The sequence below is a fragment of the Triturus cristatus genome, chromosome 2_2 (genome assembly GCF_964204655.1).
Source record: "Triturus cristatus chromosome 2_2, aTriCri1.1, whole genome shotgun sequence".
Classification (NCBI taxonomy): Eukaryota; Metazoa; Chordata; class Amphibia; order Caudata; family Salamandridae; genus Triturus; species Triturus cristatus.
Window position 1 is genome coordinate 966,243,578 of NC_140582.1, and position 24,087 is coordinate 966,267,664.

At 43.4% G+C, this 24,087-nt stretch overlaps 1 protein-coding gene across 9 annotated transcripts in view; it reads left to right on the forward strand.

The window, feature by feature from the left end:
• The window catches only part of PROM1 (prominin 1), a 675,175-nt gene that overhangs the window by 592,450 nt on the left and 58,638 nt on the right, over nt 1–24,087 (forward strand). For 5 of the 9 annotated variants that reach the window (XM_085642389.1, XM_085642382.1, XM_085642387.1 and 2 more), the window contains 3 exons: nt 12,203–12,256; nt 21,452–21,532; nt 21,634–21,702. In XM_085642389.1, coding sequence (XP_085498515.1) covers nt 12,203–12,256; nt 21,452–21,532; nt 21,634–21,702 — 204 coding nt within the window. Of the gene's footprint in view, nt 1–9,572; nt 9,591–12,202; nt 12,257–21,451; nt 21,533–21,633; nt 21,703–24,087 lie in introns of all 9 variants that reach the window. The other 4 variants (XM_085642390.1, XM_085642385.1, XM_085642386.1 and 1 more) reach the window with 1 other exon arrangement.

The following is a 24,087-nucleotide window of genomic DNA, read 5'->3' on the forward strand; positions in this document are numbered from 1 at the left end:
GGGCCTCCTCCGGACATAGGGGCAGCACGTGCTCCACCGTATCCACAGAGAGTGGGAGAAACGGTCCAAGAGACAAGCGGTGTTCAAAGACCGCAGGCCCAAACTCAGGAAAGAGAACAGCTTCTTTCTGAACTGTTCTAGCCTCTTGGATTCCCGATCCGGAGGGGCGGACGGGAAGGAGGATTGGGAAGTGGAGGCCTGGATAACCAGACTCTCGGGGTGGGGTGTTGGGACAGGAAACTGGGGTCGCCCGGAGCAGGGCGGTGGCGCCGGGCCACGTTCTGATCCACAGGAGGAACTGTGGAGGGCTTGGACCAAGTGCCCTGCAGAACGTCTATGAGGGCCTCATTGAACTGCAGCAGAGGCTCAGTGGAGCTTGCTGACGGTTGAAGCACCTCTGTGAGGATGTTAGTCCTCACGGCCACAGCAGGCAACTCGAGCCCCAGGGCTGCGGCCGCCTTGCGCAGCACCACTGAAAAAGCTGCACCTTCCTCCGAGGCCACAGTCGGAGGAGAGATGAAACCTGCGTCCAGAAGTGTCCTGACCACTGGCATCCCCCAGCTCGTCCTGCCCAGTCCTGTGAAAGTTGGCCCTGTATGGCCATAGGGTCCTCAGACCCCTCCCAGTCGCCCCCGTCATCCGATTCCTGATAAACAGGAGGAATGATCAGAGCCGGGCGGTAGATGAAACGCTCATCCATCGGCGTCGGGTGCGGCGTCAAGCGGCGCCGCACCGGCGCCGGGCCCGGACAGGGGCTAAACTGGGGAACGGCGTCGTCCAGAGACGGCGCCGGGGGCGGAACCGGTGTCGGCGCCGGCAGAGGAGGCGTCCTGAGGTCGACCGGCGCCGGCAGAGATCCAGGCCTGGATCCCTCGGGGACCTGCGGCGTCGGGACCAAAGTCGTCGATGGTGCCGGGGCCCGAGCCGCCGGCACGCGAGGTCATCCAGTCGAGCCCACGGGGCCCGAAGGCGCGCCGGCAGGCGTCGACGGCAGAGCCAGGCCCTTCATGGCCGAGAGGAAGGCACTGACCTCCGCCGGAGTTGTGTCAATCCCAGGGACCGGCGGGTATGGGGACGGACGCGGCTCCTGCGGCTCCGACGGAGCTGCGGGGGTGGGACCACCCTGACCCTCGGCCGAGTCGCGCGACCGGCGAGGGGAGTCCGAAGAGCGGTGTCGCCTCTTGGACTTCTTAGATCGCTTCGACTTACCCGAAGACTTCGAGCCCGACGAGCGATGATGGTGACTGCGGCTCCACAACCGGTCCTTGGACCTCCTCCTGGACCGGGACCGTGAGCGGCGCGGAGCCGAGTGCCGAAGCTCGAGAAGCTTACAGGACCGCTCCCGCCTAGCCTTTGAGGTCAAGGCCTGACAATCGGGGCACGACTCCGCGTCGTGGTCGGCCCCCAGGCAGTAAAGGCACCAGCGATGGTGGTCCGTCACCGACATCAGTCGATGACAGGAGTCACAGGCTTTAAACCCGGGCATCCTACCGGCACCAGAGTCGAGTCGACAGAAGACCAAAAAGAGTCAAAAAAGTTTAGTCAAAAATTGACTAAGGGGTAAGCTCTTCCCGGATCGGCGCTGTCTGGCGCGGAAAAAAGAAGAACTGACGTAAGAGCGCGAGGGCGGCGTCTAAGTACTCCGACGACGTCATTCCGGCGCATGACGCCAACGACGGACGCGGAGCCGCAGACGACGCCTAGCGACGCGCAAGGGGTATTGCTACAAAAATCTTTCCGGATCCAGCCTGACGCCTGGGGATATTCTACGATGAGGAATCTAACTAACGTGTTTCTTTCAGATAGAAAAATACAACCACAAATCCAATTGACATAAACAAAAAAAGAGTTATGAGCACCAGCCAAATGTAAGTCCAAGGGGGAATTAAAAATTTTCTTTTAAACCAAGCAGCAAAAAGAGAAATTTTTGATGGGGCATTGGAAGTCATAGAGTTAGTGTCAAATGAAAAACGAGACTGGTCAACCGCACTTAAATGTAAACCAGGCAACGACACATCTGTGGGATACGTATACTCAGTATCTTCAATCAGACCACAAGCCGGTGGAGGCAATAAAGGATTAGTAACTGTATGCATCTCGATGGCAATGTCAGGCCTGTTGGTAGTTGCCGGAGCCAAAACAGAATTTCTCAGCATTGTTGGACAAGAGACCGTGGAGTCATACTTAGAAGAATCGGCCACTCGCTGTAGTTTGACATTGTCAATGGAGATGTACCTGTTATGCTTGCGACCAGGAAGTGGAGGTAAAATGACTGTTCTGGTACCCTGCACGCCAAGCACTGGTACTGAAGCACGATAAGAGGAGCCAAACTCCTTCTTGTTCTCCACCTTCTCACGGACCAGGTCACCAACTCGAGGTAGCCAGTCAACTACCGGAATCTGAAGCGCAGCATCAGTTGTGGAGGGCAAGTGTTCCTTTGCAAGACTGTCTCTTGTAGATTCTGTAATACAGCACAGTGATCATCTACGTCAAAGGGTGCGGCTGACGCCACCATGTCTAGACCATCAAGGTCCGGGACAAACATCTTTATGCCAAAGAGCATTTTGTATGGGGTCCGCCCACCCAGAGACCTTCTAGGGAGATTATTAAGTGCACGTTGAACGCTATACAAATGGGCCAACCAGTTCCTGCCAGTACCTAAAACCCTAGCTGTCAGGGATTGCTTTAAGTCACGGTTCATTCGCTCCACAACACTATTGCCCTCAGGCCGGTATGGAGACAAAAATTTGACTTGGACCACCAAAGATCTCATGGCTTCTTAGTACGCGTTAGAGGCAAACGCAGGACCTTGGTCAGAATGAAGGGTACCACATGCGAAAATTCTTACAAAGACATGCAAATCCCTGATGACAGTTCGAGCATCAGCACTCCGTTGTGGCCAGACCAAAAGAAAACGTGTGCACGAATCCACTGCAACTAAGATGTACTTATATGCAGTATCAGAGGAGAAAGGACCGCAGTGATCTAAATAAATGCACCCAAGTGGTTTATTAGATATGTACAACTGTGTTTGAGGTGGGCGCGCAGCAGTCGAAGGTTTTATCTGCTGGCAGATGTCACAATTAAGAACATTAGCACGAGTCTGTTTATACAATCCGCGCCACCAGTAACGTTGTTGTAAGAGAGTAACAGTCGCCGAAACGCCGGCATGGGCCGAAGCCATATCTTCGTGAGCTGCTGTTATCAAGGAAAGTCTGCAGTCCGCGTTGGGAATCAATCTGTCACTAACGTTGTTAATTCTCACATAGGGTACTTTATCAGGACTTAAATGATAAGAGTATTTAGAAGGGAAACCTCTAGGGTAATCACTTCCCTTCTCTGTTGCAGCAATAGCTGCCAAGATATCATCATCAATCTTACTTTTGGATCTTGTAACTGCTGCTACTAGATATGTTGCCACTGCTGTTTTCGCTGCTTCGTCAGCTAAGCTGTTTCCGACAGCGTGGACACCTACTCGCTGGTGCCCAAGAGCATGAATTACATTCACGAGCGGCAGACGTTGTTTAAGGTCTGCGACTCGAACCCAAAGCATTTTATGCTTGATTGTGCTACCTTTGGAATCACGATACTCATTTTGAGACCAAAAGAATAAATTGTCGTTGAAAGACTGAACACAGTAGTATGAGTCACTCACTATAAGAGTGGTAACTTGAGGATCAGCAAACTCCAGTGCAAGCACCAGAGCACGTAGCTCTGCCAACTGGTCGGTACAATCACCCAATGTCTGCGTATACACGACATCAGATTTGAATTCACCATTCATGAAAGTACCAGCCACTATTGCGCAGGCTGCTGAGTAAGCATGCTTAGAATCCGTTGCCGGTTGCGCTGAACCGTCAGTGTAAATGACACAATGGTAATCCTCAAGCGGGCGCAAGGACAGAGGAGCTGGATGAACAAATTCATACTGTAAATACTCCTGAGTCTGCAATGAGGCATCAAAGATGTAAGTGACATCCGGCGATGTCAAGGAAGTGGCCCATTGTATCCAACGTGGATGCAAAGCTTTAGAATTAGGTACACTGGTTTTTGTTACTGCCTCTAGGGCAGGATACGGTGTGACAACCAACATGCGTTTCCCCTGTGACAGCGCTCTCTCTTTCAGAATCGCCATCTGTACTGCAGTCAAAACTTTCTCGACAGTGGAAAGTGCATTTCAGCCGAAGTGTACAAGTGTGATTTGTAAGCAATGGGGACTGTGTCGCCCTCATTGAAAGTTAAGTACGTGAACCCCACTGCGCCAGGCACAATTCTTATTACCAGGTTAGTGTGGATATCACGCATCAGTAAGTATTTCAAAGCAAGAAGATCAGCCTGCAAAGATTGCAAGATAGCTGAATGTTCTGGCAGCCAGCTTGATTTGGAAAAAGTAGGTTGTACCAAGGCATATAGTGGCTTGATACGCTGGGCATAATCGGGAATGTAGGTACGCCCAAAATTTAAAAAACCCAGCAAAGATCGTAGTTTCTTCAGTGTTGTTGGAGCACGCAAACAGACGCACTTCTCCAGCAAGTGAGGTGCTAATCCTCGACCTTCGTTGAGTTCATAGCCCATAAACAACACTGTATACTCTGCAATGTGTGACTTTGCAAAGTTGAATTTGTAACCGAAATCCGCAAACATGACAATGATGCGGTCAACACAACACAGATGCGGCCATAATTCGTCGTCTGTGAGATAGATATAATCAACATACGAGTACGCATCAGGGTCAATGCTCTCTAACAGAGAGACAACACGAGCGGCAAAGACGCCTGGAATGTTTTTGTAGCCCATGGCTAATCTTTTAAACTGGTATTGTTTGCCGCCGGAAGAAAAGGCTGTCCATTGACTACTAATTGATGGCAGATTATGGCAAAAAAAACATTGGAGATGTCAAGTGTGGTCTTAAACCTTTTTCTCATGAGACTATCAACGAGGGCTGAACTGTGGGTATTCTGTACGGCACAGGTCTGACAATGAGAGTTCAAATGCCGGTAATCCAAAACTAGTACGACCCATCAGGTTTAGTTACAGTGAATTGAGGATTATTCATGGGTGACACACATGTTTCAATAACACCTTGATATTCCAATTGTTCAAGGATTTCCGCGATGTGAGATCTAGCTTCGCGGCGCATGGGATATTGGGGTTGCGGCTGGGGCATAGACCGTAATGGAATCTCATGGCTTGGCGACAACTTATCCCACCCAACCTGAGTACGGTACAATGCCGGAGCAAGTACCTGAGCCCACTCTTCTGCAAAGTTCTGAGCCTGATCCTTCGGCACAGTGTGCGTGAAAGATGGGAGGATTACCTCGTCCCCTCTAGGAGCGGCCAAAACGAAAGCTGGGGGCCAGTCTGCCTCTGCTAACAGAATGTCATATGTAGAGGTTAGATTTTCCCCAAAAATCCCTTTTATGGTACGTTGTATGTCACCTTCTATTAAAGGGACTATGTCATATAGTCTGTTAGGGGGAGCCTCTCTAGTATCAGCAGTTTCTACAGTAATGAACGTGTCAGTTGCTGTCGCCTTCAGAAATGGACGCAGTGCTATGCCGCACTACTGTAACCTCCGCTGCGCTGTCGAGCAGCGTTAGTGCCCATGTCAGGTTCCGAAGCTGCGTTCTCACTATCTGTGGCATACCTCGCTGTCAGTGCAGCAACTTTCTTCTTTTGAAACGGGGGTCGTTGTCGTGCAAACTCGTCCTGCTTGCCTTTACCGTCCGTCTGGCGGGGTTGCTCACGTCCTTGTTAGGCACCCCGACCTTTGCCACGTTCTCCTCCACCGGACTGTGAGACCGATGTTTCCTGTGAAGCACGAGGAGAACGTTGTTCAGGAACCTGAAATCTATCAGGAGACCTATTCCTAGTGCGATCGCGCAAATCATATGTGCGTTCAGTAGTCGCTTGGACCGGCGACGCGGGACGAGACCCCTGTTTCTGTTGCTGTTTCCCCTGTTTTTTAGCTTTCCAATTTTGTTTAGGGAAAGCTGGACGGTCATCTTTAGAAGACGTCCCTGCCTTAGTTTGCGGTTGCGTAGATGTTGTCTGAACAAAAGGCTTAACCCCTAAACTATTGCGGCCAATGGTCTTATGAGCCTCCGCAATAATTTTTGGTAACTGCCGGGGTTTATCGCCATCGGCAACGAGGCGCAGCTCATTCGACACTTGAAAGTTAACCGCATCTCCCTTGACGTTAGCAAGGATGAGCGTGGCAACTACGTCGAACACGCCGACAAGCCTCATTCCTAACTCGACCGCTGCCTCCGGACCGTGTTGATCCTGAACATGCTTGATCACGGAGAGCAGTACAGCCATAGACGGCGTGCCAAAGCATTTCGAGTAGACTGCTGCAAACACTTTACCCCAGTTATCACAATCAGCTACCTGTGGGACCAAGTCTTTCTGCAAACTAATGGTCAGGATCCTGTGTTTTTCCACAGAGCACTTGCCCATTACCGAATTAACCATGACGGGACTAATAGTAATCCAGGCCGGGCAAGCTGGTTGCGCCGCAACCCCAGGTGCCCCCACCTGGACATTGCGTGAAACGTATTGCACTAAAGCCTTATGTACTGTAATTAGGGCGGTATGGAGTTGACGTAACTCATCCACCCGTGGCTTGCAAATAACGTGGATGTGGTGTAACCGTGTGGGGAAGGGCACCATTGAACCAAATACGATGCTGCCAAGCGGAAATTGGAATTCCAACCAGGTCCTCAGTGAATTGTGGTGTACCAAAAACTCACCTCTGTACCCAGAACCCCTATCCGACTAGCATCAGTGTCTCATTCGTTCTCCGTATCATCTCGAAGCTACCAATGATTAGACAACCCAGAACAAGCGACTTAGAGTACTCTCAGGAATGGTGGGAATCAGAAACACCTTTTCGTTATTATTCTCATATCAGTCCACAACAAGAGTAATTAGAGACACAGTAAAGTTTAAAAAAAAATATTTTTAACTACGTGCCCTAAGGTGCAGTACTTTGGCTTACATAAGCAGACAAATGATTATAAACAAAACCATCAGCATTGTTACAATACCATAGAAAATTAAGGGAGAAATCATATTACAAATGATCGTGGAATACAACCACCCTCCCTTCGCTAGTAAGCTAGTTTTATGAAACTAACAGAAGGTCTCTAGGCTGGAGAGGGGAACCCCATACCGTAAATATCAGCTTAGGTGAATCACATCCCAGGATCAGCTCTGCACTGTGTCTGGAAAAGGTTTTTCTCCAAGTATCTGAATCATGCATGCAAATGCAATATTAAAGGCACCCGAGTTTCAGATATTTGCAGCTGTGTGCGTGTTATGGCTAGAGCATGGGCCGATCAACCTGAATTCAAAAGCATACATTTTTATTTGACCTTGATGGCTTCTGCACACAGTGTTCAGACTAAGGTTGCGGTGCACGTCTAGGGATGTGAACAACAGACCGTTCTCATGTGAAGAAAAAGCAAGCAAGCAGTTTTTCTGGTAATAACAGCTACCTGCAGTGTTGTGTGCAAAAGCAGCAAAGTGGCAAGATGGCGTTTTACATCTAAAGCGCTTATGCTAACATAGCAATGTGTGCACATAGAACCCGGTCTCCACTACAGATTCAATACTGGAGAAAAGATAGTTGCTAGTATAATGGAAATAAAAAGCCAAAGACACACTAGATGACTGTTGAAACAAATACGATTAAGAGATTTAAAACAACTATGGTAAAATAATATTGAAGAATTTGGGCACTGACCTAGAAGCTAGCACATTGGAGAGTATTCAAGGTTTTTGGGGAAAAAAGCTGGAATGCCCAAGTCAGGCTTGAGAGTAGATGAGCATTAAAATCATGTTGACCCAATAAACAATAATTTATGCATAGTTGGAAAAGATGATAGTGGAGCTTCAGCGGGGAAGCCAAGGAATGGTTCACAAATGGATCATTATATGGACCATATGTTCCGGTAAACATTGTAGTATGACGTGTTTTTACCATTCAGTGGGTGACCACCTCCCATCAGCAATGATGCTTCGGGTTAGTCTTCAGCACAGTTTCATGACACATTGCCTGTAATTGGAACAAAATTTATTTAATTGTTTAGTAAGAAGAATGACATGGCTCACAAGTAGCAGTGTACTCATAATCATTAAAAATCAGAATTAGCGGATGAGGCTCATGTAACCCCCTAATCAACAGGATACTCCGTTGGACACATGTATTGAGATGTATAATTTGTGTGCCGATTGTAACTGACTACGCCAGCCAATGTCTATATGCTGTTTGACTGCCGAATTGGTTTAAATAAAAAGATCTCTAAAAAAAAAAAAAAATCAGAATTAATCTCAGACCTTGATCAAAGGCCCCTGATTGGATAAAGGGGTTGTTCTTCTTTGGAGATCTCAACATCTCGTTTGATGAACTGTTCACAACCGTTACGCAAGGACTGCTCAGGCTTCACCCAACAAACCAACACATACCAAAAACAATTGTCACAGATGTGTTGTTCTTTTTAATGTTAAACAGGCGCATGTCAGCTTATCAGTGCCTAACCATGGGTAATTTTCTGATAAAGTTCAAAATTGTCACCAACTTACAAATGAAACACATACCCTTTGAGACTAGTGTGCCTTCCCTTTGGTGACAAACATGTACAGCGTGAATGCGGTCCATTTTCTTCCAGCACACCCTTGGACAAATCACCTGTCTTCCAGCATCCTGGCTGAGATTCCTGACTGGGTGGTTCCTCTAAAGGCACTGGCAATAACCTCATGATAGCATTACAACATTCTGAAAGACTTGGTGGGTTTTGTTGGAAAGGCCTCAACATGTTTACATTGTTCTCAAGAAAATTCACCATCAAGTAAATCTGTCTTCATTCCTCTTCAATATCATCAACATTGCCTTCGAGTCCTGAAAAACATTTAAATACCCAAACTGCAGAAAACAAAATGTAAAAAAGGATTGCTTTCCATATACAATTCATGTGCGAGATATAGAATTGAATGTGTGATGATTGAGTTGTATTTTCAGATATCAAATAGTCCCTCTTGCAGTGCAACACAAGCAGCCCATAAGTCCTTTACTTGATACATCAAGCACACTATCTCATAAGCTTAGAGAGTAATAATTGATGCATATTTTAAAGAATGAGTAACAATACATTTCGCTGACAGCTACACTGCCAAGCAAAGCCTAAAAATAATATTGCTAAAGTCTATTTTACATTCCCTGCCTAATTTCTTTAGTATACATCACTACTACAGCCACCAAACATTTTTAGAATGGAGGCAAGTGTGAAGTCTGGGGCGAGAAAGAGACATGCGTGCATGTTGTGCGTATAAGTAGTTCTACCTTAATTTATGATGTCAGTGTCTGCTGCTCACCAGTAGTTATTAGTATTTTCCAGTGAAGTGTAATCTGAACTTAGGTTACTATGAATATTGAACTCACAAAGTTGTTCTGATCTATTTAACAGTGTTTTCTTCTTTACTTTTGTCAAGTCTTGCTCTGCTTCCTTTCTAATTAACAATCAGATGTTTTCAACTTTTTTTTTCCTTTCATTTCCATTCTTGCTCTCAAGAAATATGTGAAAGCGAGGGTAAGCATATACTTTCACAACTATGTTTCTGCTTACAGGCCTTTTGGTGTGTTTTTTCTTATTACTGATAAATGATTTCAATCACTTTTCTAGTGGAGGGTGGGCAAACTCTTACCTGAGGTTAACAAATATAACACATCTAGTTGCTCCATAGCGCACGCATTACAGATGTGCCAGCATTTTACAGTATCAACAGAAATACAAATTATTTTATCTGAAAAATTGACAAGACGCACTGGGACATGGTAAGCTAACATTTGAGAGGACAGTCTTGAGTCCTGTTATGTCTTTTAAATGTGGACTACTGAGGAGCCATGTCATAAATTTCTTAGATAAAAAGTGCTTTTAAAATGTATTGTTCTATTGTAGCATTGATTTTACACCCATAGTCCTCTGTAGATGATAATAGCTAAATTGGCCAGCAATATCTTAATATTTTTAAGAAAAACACACCAAGAAGTGAAGGCTTCCGTTCAGCTGCCTCACATTGCTCCACTTCAAGCTGAGCCAAATATCCTTGTGATATCTGAAACTGATTTGGGCTTAATCAGTGATAGGATGTCATCTCCTCCTATCCAAGTCTATTCCAATGCCTGATTTAGGAAAAGGTGGTTGGTGCACTGTAGTACATGGTCTCGGTCTCATGATGCTGTCCCAATGCGAAGCCCATAACTGAGATCGAGCGGGACAGTGTGACAAGAGTAGAAAGATTAAAGCTGTCACTGGTGTTACTACTTAGAGCAGGAAGGGCACAGCGTGCCACTTATTTCCTCAAAACCCAAATATTTCTTCTGATTGGGCGGGGGGTTCCCTTGTGGATACACACAACTGGGGAAGAAGCAGCAAGGTGTTCTGCTTCCTCCTACTTTGCCAGACTTGCCACCAAGGTCACCTGACAGTGGTGTGGAATTGTAGGCTGTAAGCTTTAGTTTCAGGCATAAGCACCCTGCCAATCACTTGTGCAGATCAGTGGGAAAAATGAGAATGTATTACTCTCTCCCCACCTAGTCGGATGGAGAAATACATAACTAGCACTGATTTAATGTTATTGACTGGCTCTAAAATGATACAGTGTACGTTGTTTAGACTAGTAATGCTAAAGGGTGAATCCAAAAGATTTGAACTCAAACAAGAGTTAGTATGTGTGCTTAGGTTAGTAGCAGAGGGAGCGACAAGTGAGTAAGTAATGACCTGTACAACCTGCAGTAGCTCCTGTGTGTTTCTACATGCACAATTTAATCTACCAATCTGTATACAACCCATTACCTCAGAGGGCATTTTGCCGTAGCTGCCAGCATCCGGCTGCATTCCACACTCTTCACCATCTGGACCATTCCTCTCAATCTGAGGATCTACTTATGTGTTCTTGAATGTCTCTACCATCAGGAAGCAGCACTTTCCATCTGAAAGATGTACACAGTTTTATAGCTCACTTACTAGCTCCTAAGTGTGTTCACCAAGACGAAGCAGTACTTGAACTGCCTAAGCTCTACTATGCCCTCTTCCCAATCCCCATGACTGATTTCAAGCTTAGTCTAGAATCGTTCCCTGCACCTTCCCATTCTCTTGCCTCTAAATCCTATGGCTTAGCTGAATGCCCAGCAGAGAGGAGTGACAAGGACACAGGGAGCATTATTCTCGGGGCACTCCTGTTTTTGAGGGCCCCATGCTGGTGTGGACAACGTTTATTTATGGATTTTAGAACATTGGGCCTTAGTTCTGCTAAGTGCTAACCACACACTGTATGGATAACAAGACGTGCAAAGGATGCAATGCAGCGTCTTTTTAAAGGGAACAGCCTCCCTTGTTCTAATCATAATCATTATTGTATGTATGGAAGTCAAATCTTGTAACAGAGGAAGATGGTATGCCTGCAGCTAACTCCTCAACCATCTACCTTTTTGTGTGGACAACAATGGCGCACAGCCACAAAACATTAACAGCTCACTAGTCCTCTCATGTTTCTCTTTGGATCTCCCTTTGTTTTGGACACCTGTAATATTTTAGACAATTAATGGTGGTTCCCCAATTCAAAGTGCTGTATGAAACACATGGCAAAGCAAATTAACACACAATTATAAACGTCAGTAATACATTTAATTAACAAAATAATATTGCAGATGGTAAAAAACTTCTATAAAGAACAAGCTTGGTCTGTGTCCCTCTTTCCCCTGCTCCTGATGACGCTAACTTCATCCTTGCCCCCTCCAACCCTTTCACAACCCCATTTTTTAGAACAATCTGAGCCTCTCCGGGACCTGGTCGCCTTGTTACTTTAATTCCACACTGTTTGCATACTATTACATGATTTAAATAAAAAAGAATTTATGTACTCTAATGTCAAAGTTTTTTGTGATATCTGTACTCCCACCTCTATACGTATTGATAATTTATTTGACACTCTTGCAGCATTTTGGTTCTCCGAGAAGGGGTTTGGGAAGGGGGGTTCTGAACAGCATTATATAAAAAACACAAAAAATAGACACCTTATGTAGCACATTGTGTCTGAGTGGTAAACGTGAAATACCTGAACCCTTCTTTGTGGTAAGCCCTGAATTTTAAATGTCTTTTTGCATTGCAAAGGTTAATACGATTTCCTTTTTCTTCACCAGACAACCTTAAACCAGAGCATTAGGGTTCTCCAAAGATCAGCAGAGGAGCTTGCGGTATGTTTGACTTTTTATTTTGCTATACTATTATTTATCCTACACCCTACAAACAGACTCTCGTTGATCAGATAATTCTGCACGCTCAGAGTCAGAGCAGACATTATCTGAGAAGCATATTCCATAGGGCTGTACATTTAAGCTTCTTCAAATGGTCTTGGAACCATTAATGTAGCTAGGTTATTGTAGGTTAGACCCGTCATGTGTCCCTTTGGCTTTCCCTTTGGTTTGGACACCTTAAATATTTGTGGCAATTAATGGTGATTTCCTCATTCAAACTGCTGTATGAAACACCATATTTTTAAAATGTAGTGATAACCTAAGAATAGCTCAGAGAAACTGATAACATTAGCTTAAATTTCCTATTCGATTTATCTGACCTCCAGGCTTCTACCGCCCTTGCAAATAGTGTAAGCTAAAACATGCTACTAATCATAATATTTTTAAACCAATTTTATTCGAGGTTTCTCTCTAGTCCCCGGTTTCACTTCATAAAAAAATCTGTTTTCAAACAGCGTTCAAGAGATTGTTCTAAACTTACTCTGGGTAAATGGCAGTGTCGAATGCTGGAAAAAATATAAGGCAGTGCTTTAAGATGTGTACCACATGCTAAGGGCCTGATTTAGTGTCTCTACTCTGTTGCTGTAGAGGAGGGCATTAGGTCTACCACCCTGATGGACAGAAGACCACCATATTTAGAGGTCAATGTCAGCCCAGCTGTCAGCTGTATTTGAACAGTGGAGCCGTTGCCATGGCAGCTCCTGTGAAGACTTGAAAGTTTAGAGCACTGCTTCTGTCTTTTAGGCAGCCATGCACTGAACATTTTTGTATTTCAGAAAGCAATTCCCAAAGTGGGAGTTGTGTTCTAAAAAAACAAAAGAAGTGACTGGTAGTGAGGGACAGAAAAAAAGGCTATTCTGTAGGGCTGATGGAGTAAGTTTTCGTACGGCAATGCCAGAGTGGGCTCCACCATTGGAATAATGGAATATTGGAACAGTGATGGTCCACCCATCTCAGAATAAAGTGGGGGGAACCAACGGTTTGGTAGACAGGATACTGCCTCACAATTGTGATGGAGTAGCCCATCCCCCAAATGTGAAATCAGTCCCCTAGGCTTGAATTGTGTGAGTTCCTGTGTTGAAAAAGCAGTATTATTTATGGGTTGGGGAAAGTTATCACTCTGGAGAAAAGGTATACTCAAAAATGCAGAGTCCACTTTTATGATGTCTTTGGCTTCTCTCTTGTTACATTTAAGCCCCCTTTAAAAGTGGGGTTCAATTTCGATTTGGGCATACTGAGGGACAACTCCAACTCCAGCCAGTATACCCACACCAAATTGAAGTGATTAAAATTTATCTCCCTGGAATAACACATTTTAATCACTAATTGTATCTATACCGGGGTTACTGTATGTGTTTATGCTTGTGGCATGCCACAGCTGAATCTGTTTAGACTCTTTTATTCTGTTATTCATACATGGCATATGATTTGCTGAGTACAACAACTTAGTGGTACTTCTTAGAAAATCAGTCTGCAACCTAAAAGCCACTGACTGAATTTTTGGATGGGAGCAGCTTTAATTGCACATTCTGCATTCTCAGATTGCCTGGAGCACCATCTATAACCCAAGAGGAAAAAAATGACATTGTTTTATATTTTTAGGTTACACAGTGTTTTGTACTTTCACATTATTTCTATAATAGAGCCCTTTAATTAAGTAAATAGACCATTCTCTGAATATTTACCTGCACAGTTGCATTTTGCTGTGCCTACAAACCTCCTTCATTAGGTTCAGATTTAACTGTTGCAATCTAGAATGTTTTCTGATGTTGAGATTTAACAGTGACATGCCTTGTTTCCTTATATTTGAGGCGTTGAACAAATCCATCCACTTGGCGTGTTGCCCCATTCCCTTTTGTTTTCTCATTCGAGAACTTGGTTGGAAGTAAAAGTTGGGCCTGGTTCTGTGGCAAATTTTGGCAGATTGATTTAAGGTTACCCATAAATGGCATGTTAGTTCCCTTTCTAAAATCGGTTGCTTGGGCCACTGACACTTAAGAAATCCCTTGTGGAACAGGTTTTCTGACTAACGCCCTTACTGCACGCAGCACTTGACTCCTGTTGGGGCCAAGGCACGCCGCTCTTTCTTCCTGCTGGGTCCAAGGCACGCCGCACTTTCCTCCTGCTGGGGACCGGGCATGCCTCACTTTCTTCCTGCCAGGGGCCAAGGCATGCTGTACTTCGTGGAGAGGACTCCACCCCCCAGTGGGCTTAGCGCCAAGAGGCGCTACCGTCATCCTTTCGTGCCCGGAGGTGTATAAGTAAAGCCCAGGGCTCCCGCAGCACAGGACGCCCTTACTGCATGCAGCACCTTACTCCTGTTGGGGCCAAGGCACGCCGCACTTTCTTCCCGCTGGGGCCAAGGCACGCCGCACTTTCCTCCCGCTGGGCACAGGGCACACCGCACTTTCTTCCTGCCAGGGGCCAAGGCACGCCGTACTTCGTGGTGAGGACTCCAGCCCCCAGAAGGCTCAGCGCCAGGAGGCGCTACCATCAATCTTTTGCGCCCGGAGGCGTATAAGTACAGCCTAGGGCTCCCGCTACGTGGGCCGCACATGGGTGTGCCTGGGCCTAGTGAGGGCCCGTCCATGCCCGTCGGACCCCGTAGGAGGCTGGGCTGGGCCCACCCCCTTACATTTGTTTGCCAGGACAGAGAAGATAAAAGGTACTGTTGATCTCATTTATTTTCTGGAGGCCCCATCCTTTGGCTAGCTTTGATCGTTTGTGTGTGATAACTGGAAAACTCTTATCTAGCATTAAAATGAGCAAAAGGAGGGGTTACAAGGAAAAGCAAGGGGGTGGACCTGCTGGGACCCTGGACCCCTTCTTAACAAGGGCTGAATCTCTCTTTGCTCCCGAAATTGAGCTAACTGAGAGAAGACTTTCCTTGAACTCACTTATTGCTCAAAAATGCTCCTCCTTAGGAGGGCGAGCCCTAGGAGTGATCCCCTGATTTCTGGACAACCAATAAGTGAGTCCGGCACTGCTATAGCTCCAACGTCAAATTCATCTTCACCTATTGACATTACATTGGAACGTTGTAAAGCCACTCAGGAGCAGTTAGTGTCTCTCCAATCGGAGAATAGCAACCCAGAACCAAGGACTAGAAAGAGAAAGGGAGGTGGTCCTTTAAAGCAAAAAACATTGAAAAGGTTTTGCATGGACAAAAGTACTGGGAACGAGGAGTTGGATTCAGGGCTTCCCTTACACTCGGGATCTACGAGAACTACAAGGTCTAAGGATATTACTAATCAACCCCATTTGGTGAATGATCATGTCCATGACTCTGACCTGTTGAAAAGAATAGAAACTATGGTGACTGTACTTTTAAATCCTATATTGTATATATTAACCCAAATAGAGGAAAAGTTATCTTCATTTGAGGCCTCTCGCTCATCGAACCAAGTCCCTCCAAATACTATTGAGCTAATTGAGGAAGTGAGGTTGAACCCCTCAGCCAGGAAGGCTGTGGTGACTGATAATATGGGAAGTCATGACCTACAACAAGCAACAGGGCTGTCTGCTCATTTGGTGGGTTCTGTTGAATCAGCTAAAAAGTTGAGATCTACTGTACATAATAACCATCATCAGATCCCGACCCAAACCACCTTAGATAAACATGGATGTACTAGGTCACATAGCGACCCTCAAAGATCTAATGGCACTATGAACACCCACCTCTATGTCCAACCGTCTATAACCTCTACTCTCTTTAAGGGTGGAGCTCTAGCTTCCTGCTCTGGAAGGGGGGTTCTCAGCACTTAGCAGAGGCTGTGAACTCCAAAAAGGAAGGTTAGATCTTCCACCAGCAGCCTGCCCGTATGTCATAGTACTAGTAAATGTACCAAAACTGAAAGTGAATCTACTAGAATCTACGGAGCAGTTAATCCATAAAGCTCAGCATTGGCTTTCTAAGTGTACAGGGGATACCTTTAATGTGTATAAACATATTATTATGGCTAGGAGGGTTAACTGGGTAGGAAGAGCTTCCAAGACTATCAAAGGTGATTGTATTGTTCTAAATTTTGACAACCATCATATAGTGGGTGATTTATTAACTATACTACCAAGTACTTAATTTTATTCTGAAATCTCTGCCCTTCCATTGGGTTTCTTTTATAAACCTGATATCTCACCCCAGACCCCTCTTTTTAGAGTACATAATGCCCGGAAGCCCTTTCGTCTTCCACTTAACCAGTCTCTTCTCCCTTCTGTTTTACCTTTACCTTTTAGTAATAGATTAGCTGCACTGGAAGGCATGCCTATATATGATTGACTGGATGAGTAGAGCCCAACAGCTAATGGTGCTGGTGATATAGCAATGCAAAATGGGTCTTCCATGTTCTCTGTTCCTTCTGTAATTTCTCAACCACAACTAAGTACACAGATAGACAGTCCGAATTTGTCCCAGACATTAACACATCTAGAGAATACCTCAGGGTCTGTTGCGGTACAACCAAAATAAGTCTAATATGGAATGATTGTCTTTGTTAACATCTAAAAATATAAGGTGCTTGCAAGAGACATGGGAAATTGACCCAATACACCTGAATGGGTATCGTTCATTTCATACTCCCTGCTATACCCTCATCAGCTGGTCGTGCAAAGGGTGGTTTACTGACCCTACTTTCTAGTACTTTCCCTTTAAAAGTGAAGTCCTTTTGAAATACATCACCATATTATAATGTTATTCTATTAGAGTATTGTGCTGACCAATACTGGTTGCTTATTAATTTCTATAACAACAATTTTGGAAGCAATCATGCAGTGGTGTTGGCTCCTTTAGAAAGAGACATTGTTAATCTGCAGAAAGAATGTACTAAATCCTGTAATATAATCTGGCTTGGGGATTTTAATGCTCATCCTTGTGATAAGATTAATACATCAGTCTGTGGACTGTTGGACGACAATGGGGAGTGTGCCCCCATTTTAGTCACACTGATTACGGTATTGGCCTAAATAGACTATTAACTATAAATAATCTTGTGTTTTTAAATACTTCTGAAATTTTAACTGGTCAGCTAGGATTTACTTTTTTTAGTTGTTCCTTCACCTTTATGCTTGATTATGTTCTCGTCTCTGATCCGATAAGAAAGCTTTTCTCCCAATTTGAGATTAATTTTTATGCTTTCAGTGACCACGCTGCAATCACTTTCCTTATCCCCTCTTTAATGAAAAAGGAATGCTCTCTTAAACTTCATATAAATCCTGTAATTGCAAGGGAGAACGGAATTGTTTTGAAGTGGGAGAGAGTGGATACTGTGACGTTTTTGGACAACTTAGTCTCAAATCGAGTAGTAGATATAATGGTATGCCGATAGCATGGTCACAGCACTTGAGCTGATTTTACTAGAAGTTAAAAACTATTTAATTCGTGTTATACGCAATGGGCATCGTAAGAAATATAGCTGGTTTGATAAGGGCTGTGAAAAATCACTCAAAAATCTTCACATGGCCTTAAAGTCTAAACCTTGCAATTTATCTTTGGTTAAGTCATTGCGACATGCTTATAAAAAAAGTAAGGATATCAAGACTGAAAGCCCTAATGGAAGAGTATTGGGAAAATATGCAAAAGGCTGCATTATTAAAAAGCTCACAGGCCTTTCGGTTTGTGATTAACACACCTTTTCTAAGAGATGAGCAGAGCATGTCCATAGATACCCATGTTGAACAGGAGGAATGGGTTACACATTTTGAACGTCTATTTGGAACCAATGAGAAGGCAATTACTCCGTCTACCTCCGCAAGTTTAGTTGGTGTTGGAGGTAGTGCCCGGTTTACACTGAAAGAAATAAAATATGCTTTAAATCAGTGTAAATGTGCAAAGGCACCTGGGCCTGATGGTGTCCCAATTCATTTGTTTTTAGATAATCAAGATCTCTTGGCCCCGCTTTTAACAAATGTTTTCAATAAAATTACCCAAATAGGTGTTCCTCCTTCGTGGAGGACAACTGTAACTGTCCCTATCTATAAAAAGGGGGATAGGTCAATTCCAAAAAACTATAGTCCTATATCTTTGATAGACTCTACTGCAAAATTAATGGGCCGGCTGCTTTTAAATAGACTTGAGGAATGGGCTCTAGAGAAAAATATTATAATCCCATGTCAGTTTGGTTTTAGAAAAGGAAAAGGCACTGTGGATCAGTGTCTGAACCTGAGCCTAATAATTGCAGAATACACGACAGCTAAAAATGGCCATCTTTATCTTGCTTCATGGATCTATCGGCAGCCTTTGACTGCGTGGCACAGCCTAGGCTGTGGCAGATCATAGAGGCAATGGGGATCGACCTACAGATTATTAACATTATTCGTGATTTGTATTCAGGTGCCTCAGCTTGTGTTTGTTATGGAAAGGGAGGCAAGTGTACTAGGCACTTTAAAATTGATAGAGGCGTGAGATATTTTCACTTTACACCAATGATGTTAAATCTGCTTTGCTGGGATCTACTCCAGATGTTCCTTATATCAACTCATTACAAGTACCGATACTCTTATATGCGGACGACGCAGTGATTTTAGCCCGTACTAGCAATGCGCTGCACCGACTAGTGATGGAGTACACGATATTTATGAACAAGCTGGACATGAAAATTAACTATTCAAAGTCCTTTGTCTGAGTGGCAGGTTCAAAGCAGCGGAAACAGCCACAAATCCATATTGAAGGGGGCAAGCTGGGAGTTTTGGATTCTTTTATGTTTGATCGTCAGAATAACTGGCAAAGTATGGTCACAAATATGGAGCTGCAGACGGAAAAGAACATTGGGGCACTTTCTAAATTTATTTTAAAAAGTTGGTTCTAAACCTGTTGAAGCAATAAAGAAAGTTTATGAAGCGAAAATGGTATCTGCTGCCACTTATGGAGCAACTGTTTGGGGCACCAGAGATTGCTCAAAACTGCAATTCATAAAAGACATCTTTTTAAAAAATGTGGTCTGATTGCCAAAGTCATGCTCTAATTTGAATTGTCATATGGAGCTAAGAGTCTCTTATATAACTGACAACATTTGTGTGGTGCCCATTTTCATGTTGCACTCAGTTTGGCGGAAGAAGACTCTCTCATTGACAAGGGATATCATAAATGACATCTTGAAGTAAGATGGCATTAGTAATATCAGCTGGTTACACTATGTTGAATCCACCCTTAAAGCAGCTGGGTTACATCATCGTTTTGTAGATCCTACAACCTGCTGGTCTATTTCCAAGAAAGACTTGAAAAACCATTTGCTATCTAGATTGCAGGCAAGAAGGGAGGATTCTAATTTTAAGCTGTCGACAGAGCATTCCTGGCGGTCCATAGCATAATGCAAATGGATGTGAACTCAATGTATCTATCGTTCGTCACTAATTTACAACATAGATATATTTTGGTGAGATTTCGGCTAAACTACATCCCATTGATGTTGGGTCTCCCTTGTAATATCTGTGTAATCTCCGAATTCCCATTTTGCACATGTGATGATCGATCTATTCAGAATGATTTGCCACTTTTTATTTTTTTGTAAGTTTTATGGTGAAGAAAGGAAAAGGTTTATTGTTCCCCTCATGCGTAAAAGGAATTTCAGACAGTGTTGTGTGGCTCTTTATTACCTGCAGTTATTATCTGACCCTTTTACATGTCTGTCATTGGTGTCCTTTTTTTATCTGCTTTAAAAAAGAGACGATCAATTTGCCAACTTTATATCTAATAGAGAAACCAATTTACTGAACTGTGTAAACAACTGTGTGTGTATATGAATTTCTTGTTTTTTACAATAGGAATAATGTATGTTAACGTGTTTCTTTCCTTGGTAATTTCGCTGTAACCCTTGTAATTTAAGCTTATCGCAATAATGAAAAATGTTTTATCTGTAGAATACTTTTTATGCCATCATTGTGTTGGCAAAAACAAAGTTATTTCTGACTGACTGACTGACTAAACATGGTCCACAGTGATATTGGGATCTATTTGGTACAACTTGCGATCTTCACCAAACTTGATTTGTGGTAAACCAGGTTTTACCTTTTAAATTGTCAAATCGGTACCAACATCAGCACTGAACAGGAAGCAGTTTTAAAATGCCCACTGTAGAACCAAAATTGAGCTGCAGCCCATGGAACACTCCTTTGCCCACTTAAACATTATTGCTGACAGCCACCCAGCTGCCTCTGTGCCAAGACGTTGTTCTTGACCTACGGTGAATCTATTTTCTGACCAACATGGTCCACAGTGATATTTGACCTTAATTTGGACTATGTTATGATCTTCCAAAAACCTTGAATTGTGACAAACCAGCTTCTACATTTTGTATCACAAAATTAGTACTAACATCCCCATCGAAGTGCAGGCGCATTTTAAATACTCACTTTGGAACAAACAAGTCAGATGTTTCTGTAGGTACTGGCCCTTTGTGCAGGGTCCCCCCTACTTTTTTGCCTTCACTCATCCTATTTTTGCTGAATTTGTTATTGTTGTCCATAGGACTTTGTGCAATTTATCGCTGCTAATCAGTTAGTAATTTTCATTCCTGAAACACCCTCGAACGCATAATGAAAAAAATTTAAATACTTCAAAGGTTGAGCAAAAAGATGTATGGTTCCAGTGAGATAATGTAACTCAGTTTGTCACGATCTATTGTTGCGCTGCACAAACAAATATTGGTTGTTTGGCATATATTTACTTATGATTCAATGTTGTTCCTGCGGTCCTCATTTTCTATGGACATTATGTTATCCCTAGAATGGCAGTGACTAAAGGGCAACCCCCTGTTTTCTTTAACTATTTCTGCCGGCATCATAATTGCGAACCAACATTTCATGTACACATAATTTTGGAATCACAGAATTTGTATTGGTCACGTTCCAATAAAAATCCAGTCCCATCAGACAACTTCCAAATATATGAGCACGCAATCCAGGCAGGCTTTCTGTAATAGGCATGGTAAACATCCACTTACCAATTACATATCATTGATGTTTTTTAATTGAAAAGTGAGAGTTCATTAGGGTAACTGCATTTCTTTATTGCAACCAACTGAAACTTTAGAATGAACGAAGAAATACAAGAATGTAGTTTGTGGTGTTGTATTTGTTTGGTTCAGGCCCACATAAGTTAAATTCTCTATTAAACCAACTAAAAAATAATATTTTCTTTCTCAGGGAAAAATCTCGAGTGTAATTGCATCAATTGACGCAGCTCAGTTTCTAATAAACAACAATGCTTCAACAGTTATCATCAAGGTAAAGGTTTTTATTGCTCTCTTTGGACTGTTGGAAGTTTTTCCTTTAATAGGAAATCTGTTTTTTATAACCCAAGGTATTCTTTTCTACACCTGTTTTAGGAATCCAAAAGGTTTGCTGACTCAATTATTGGATACTTTGTACAGTATATTCAATGGGTGAAAGACTCAGTAAGTAACTATTATGTATTCTAGAGATTTAATTTTGATTTTTTTTTATTGTCAAACATATTTTAATCAGATGGCATATAGTTACACTGAGGGGCATATTTATGACCGGTTTCCATTGCCATTGCACCACGCATGGGGGTGCAAGGGCGACAAAGAGTCTGAGTTGGATCTAGCAAGCCACACAAGGCAACCTTGCATAGCCCTGCATGGCTTGATAAATGCAGAGTAATGCAACGAGGTATAGTGCAAATCGCTGCGGAATATATACCACTACATCGCATTCATTTACAACGCATGCGATTACAACGCGGTTGTTACAAAGACCGCGTTGTTACATCGCAGTACCATTACAACGCAAGTCGTTACAAAGACTTGCTGTAGGGGCGCTGGATGTTGGAATAGTATAATTTACTATTCCAATTCCAGTGTGTGCAACAGTAGGGAAGGTGTTGGAATAGTAAATTATACTATTCCTTAGCTTAGAGCGCCCCCTACAGCAAGTCATTGTAACGACTTGCGTTGTAATGCTACTGCGATGTAACAATAAGTTTGTTGTAACTACCATGTTGTAATCGCATTCGTTGTTACGCACGCAATGTAATGGCTGTTTCCCATCGCTGCGTTGCGCTACTCTGACCCAGGGAGGCGTTTCATGGGTGGAGTATGGGTGTTCACACAGATCCACCTATGGATTTTGACGCATTCCCAAATTTACCAACAATGGTAATCCGGGGAATGCATCAAATTGCTAGGCCTCCCCAGGGGTGGCGTAACGAGGAGAGCTATGTTTATTTCTGCTCATTTTTCTCTTTCTATGTGTGCTGAATTACTGCCCTATCCCTATCATGCAGCGCAGCAAGGTGACTTGCTGCGCTGCGTTATTTGTTCATAAATATGCCCCTGAAACTTTTGTGATATTGTGCACTTTGTCTTACCTTCTCACTGAAAAAAAACACAGTTACCAAACAAACCCCATAAATAGCCAACCTTGTTGTTATCTTTGTGTTGTTTCTGTAACTTGCAAATTGGTGCTCAGTGGTTTACCATATTTGAGCCTCAACCATAACTCAGTTTTAATTGAGGTTTTTCAGTGAATGCCATTGTTTTTTATATGATGTACCTAATTTCCAACCCTTGACCGTCAGCCGTGCACAGTGTGGGTTGGCCGCTGGGTTTGGCCTGTGACAAGGCCCTGCGTCTAAACCCATGCCGATGGCCAAACCTCACAACGGACAGCCTTAGGCCATGTAAAGCAGGGTGTCGGGTCAGGGCCTGACTTGTGGCTAAGCTACGCTTACAGCTCTTTGCTGTTGGCCAACCTCTACTGCACTTGGCCTTGAGCAAACATCCTGTGATTTTAATGCCTCTAACCTTTGTTTTTTATTCACCACGCAAAAGTCATGAATCGTTATCGATTCACAAATCATTAAAAAAATGTCAGTCAAATCTGGCACTTAAAACAACTGCTTGTAGGCTCATGATTGTTTTTTGATTGTGAATTCCATGCCATTTTCTATGTTTTTACTAGTGTTGGAATTACATTTTCCACTTTTCTGGGTACCCTTTAGCACTGCCCTGGGGTTTCACATCTCTAAGTGTGGTCCCCGATGGCATGTGGAAATCTTTTTTCCATAATGCAAAATTTCACAAATCAGAATTGATCTGTAATATTCTGGATAGTGGACAAAAATAATTTCACAGTCCTTCTCCAGCTAATCCTATTTGTCAAAGAAACATAAATGGCACATATAAAGAAACGTTTTTACCATTTAAAGCTCATGCAGCAACTTTTTAAATGCTTATTACAAAGTTACAAAAAATGAATTAATGGATTTACACCAGCCCTACAGAAGCACTCTTTCAGAGTAAAGTTCTATGTCCGTGTCCATTTTAGTTTCATTCGTCCAACAGGTTGTGCTGAAGGCTATAGCAAAACTCACAGCTAATTATCCCACGTATTACATCACTTATGACATGTTCTATAACATCATTTATACATCACTGCAACATTTGGTATGACATCATTGATGACAAGACTGTGCATGGCTGGGGCACGAGTTAGTTACCTTAGGGCACGAGTTATAGTTACTAGAGATAACTAGGACTCATACATTTCAGTGGTTTTATGAGTTTAAATTATGTTGCCACTGAAATTTTCACCTAACTATAACATCACTTTAACCTTTTGTTTTTCAGTGAAAAATAAATAAATATATATATATATGAGAGAGAGAGATATGCAATAAAATATATTATGCATCCACACACTTTTCTTAGCCCCACCAATTTATTGGGGGCCCCTGATGTGCCACCCCAATTATCAATTTTAGAGATGACTGTGCTACATGTTTACAAGCAATGCATGTTGGTGTGCGGCAACACATT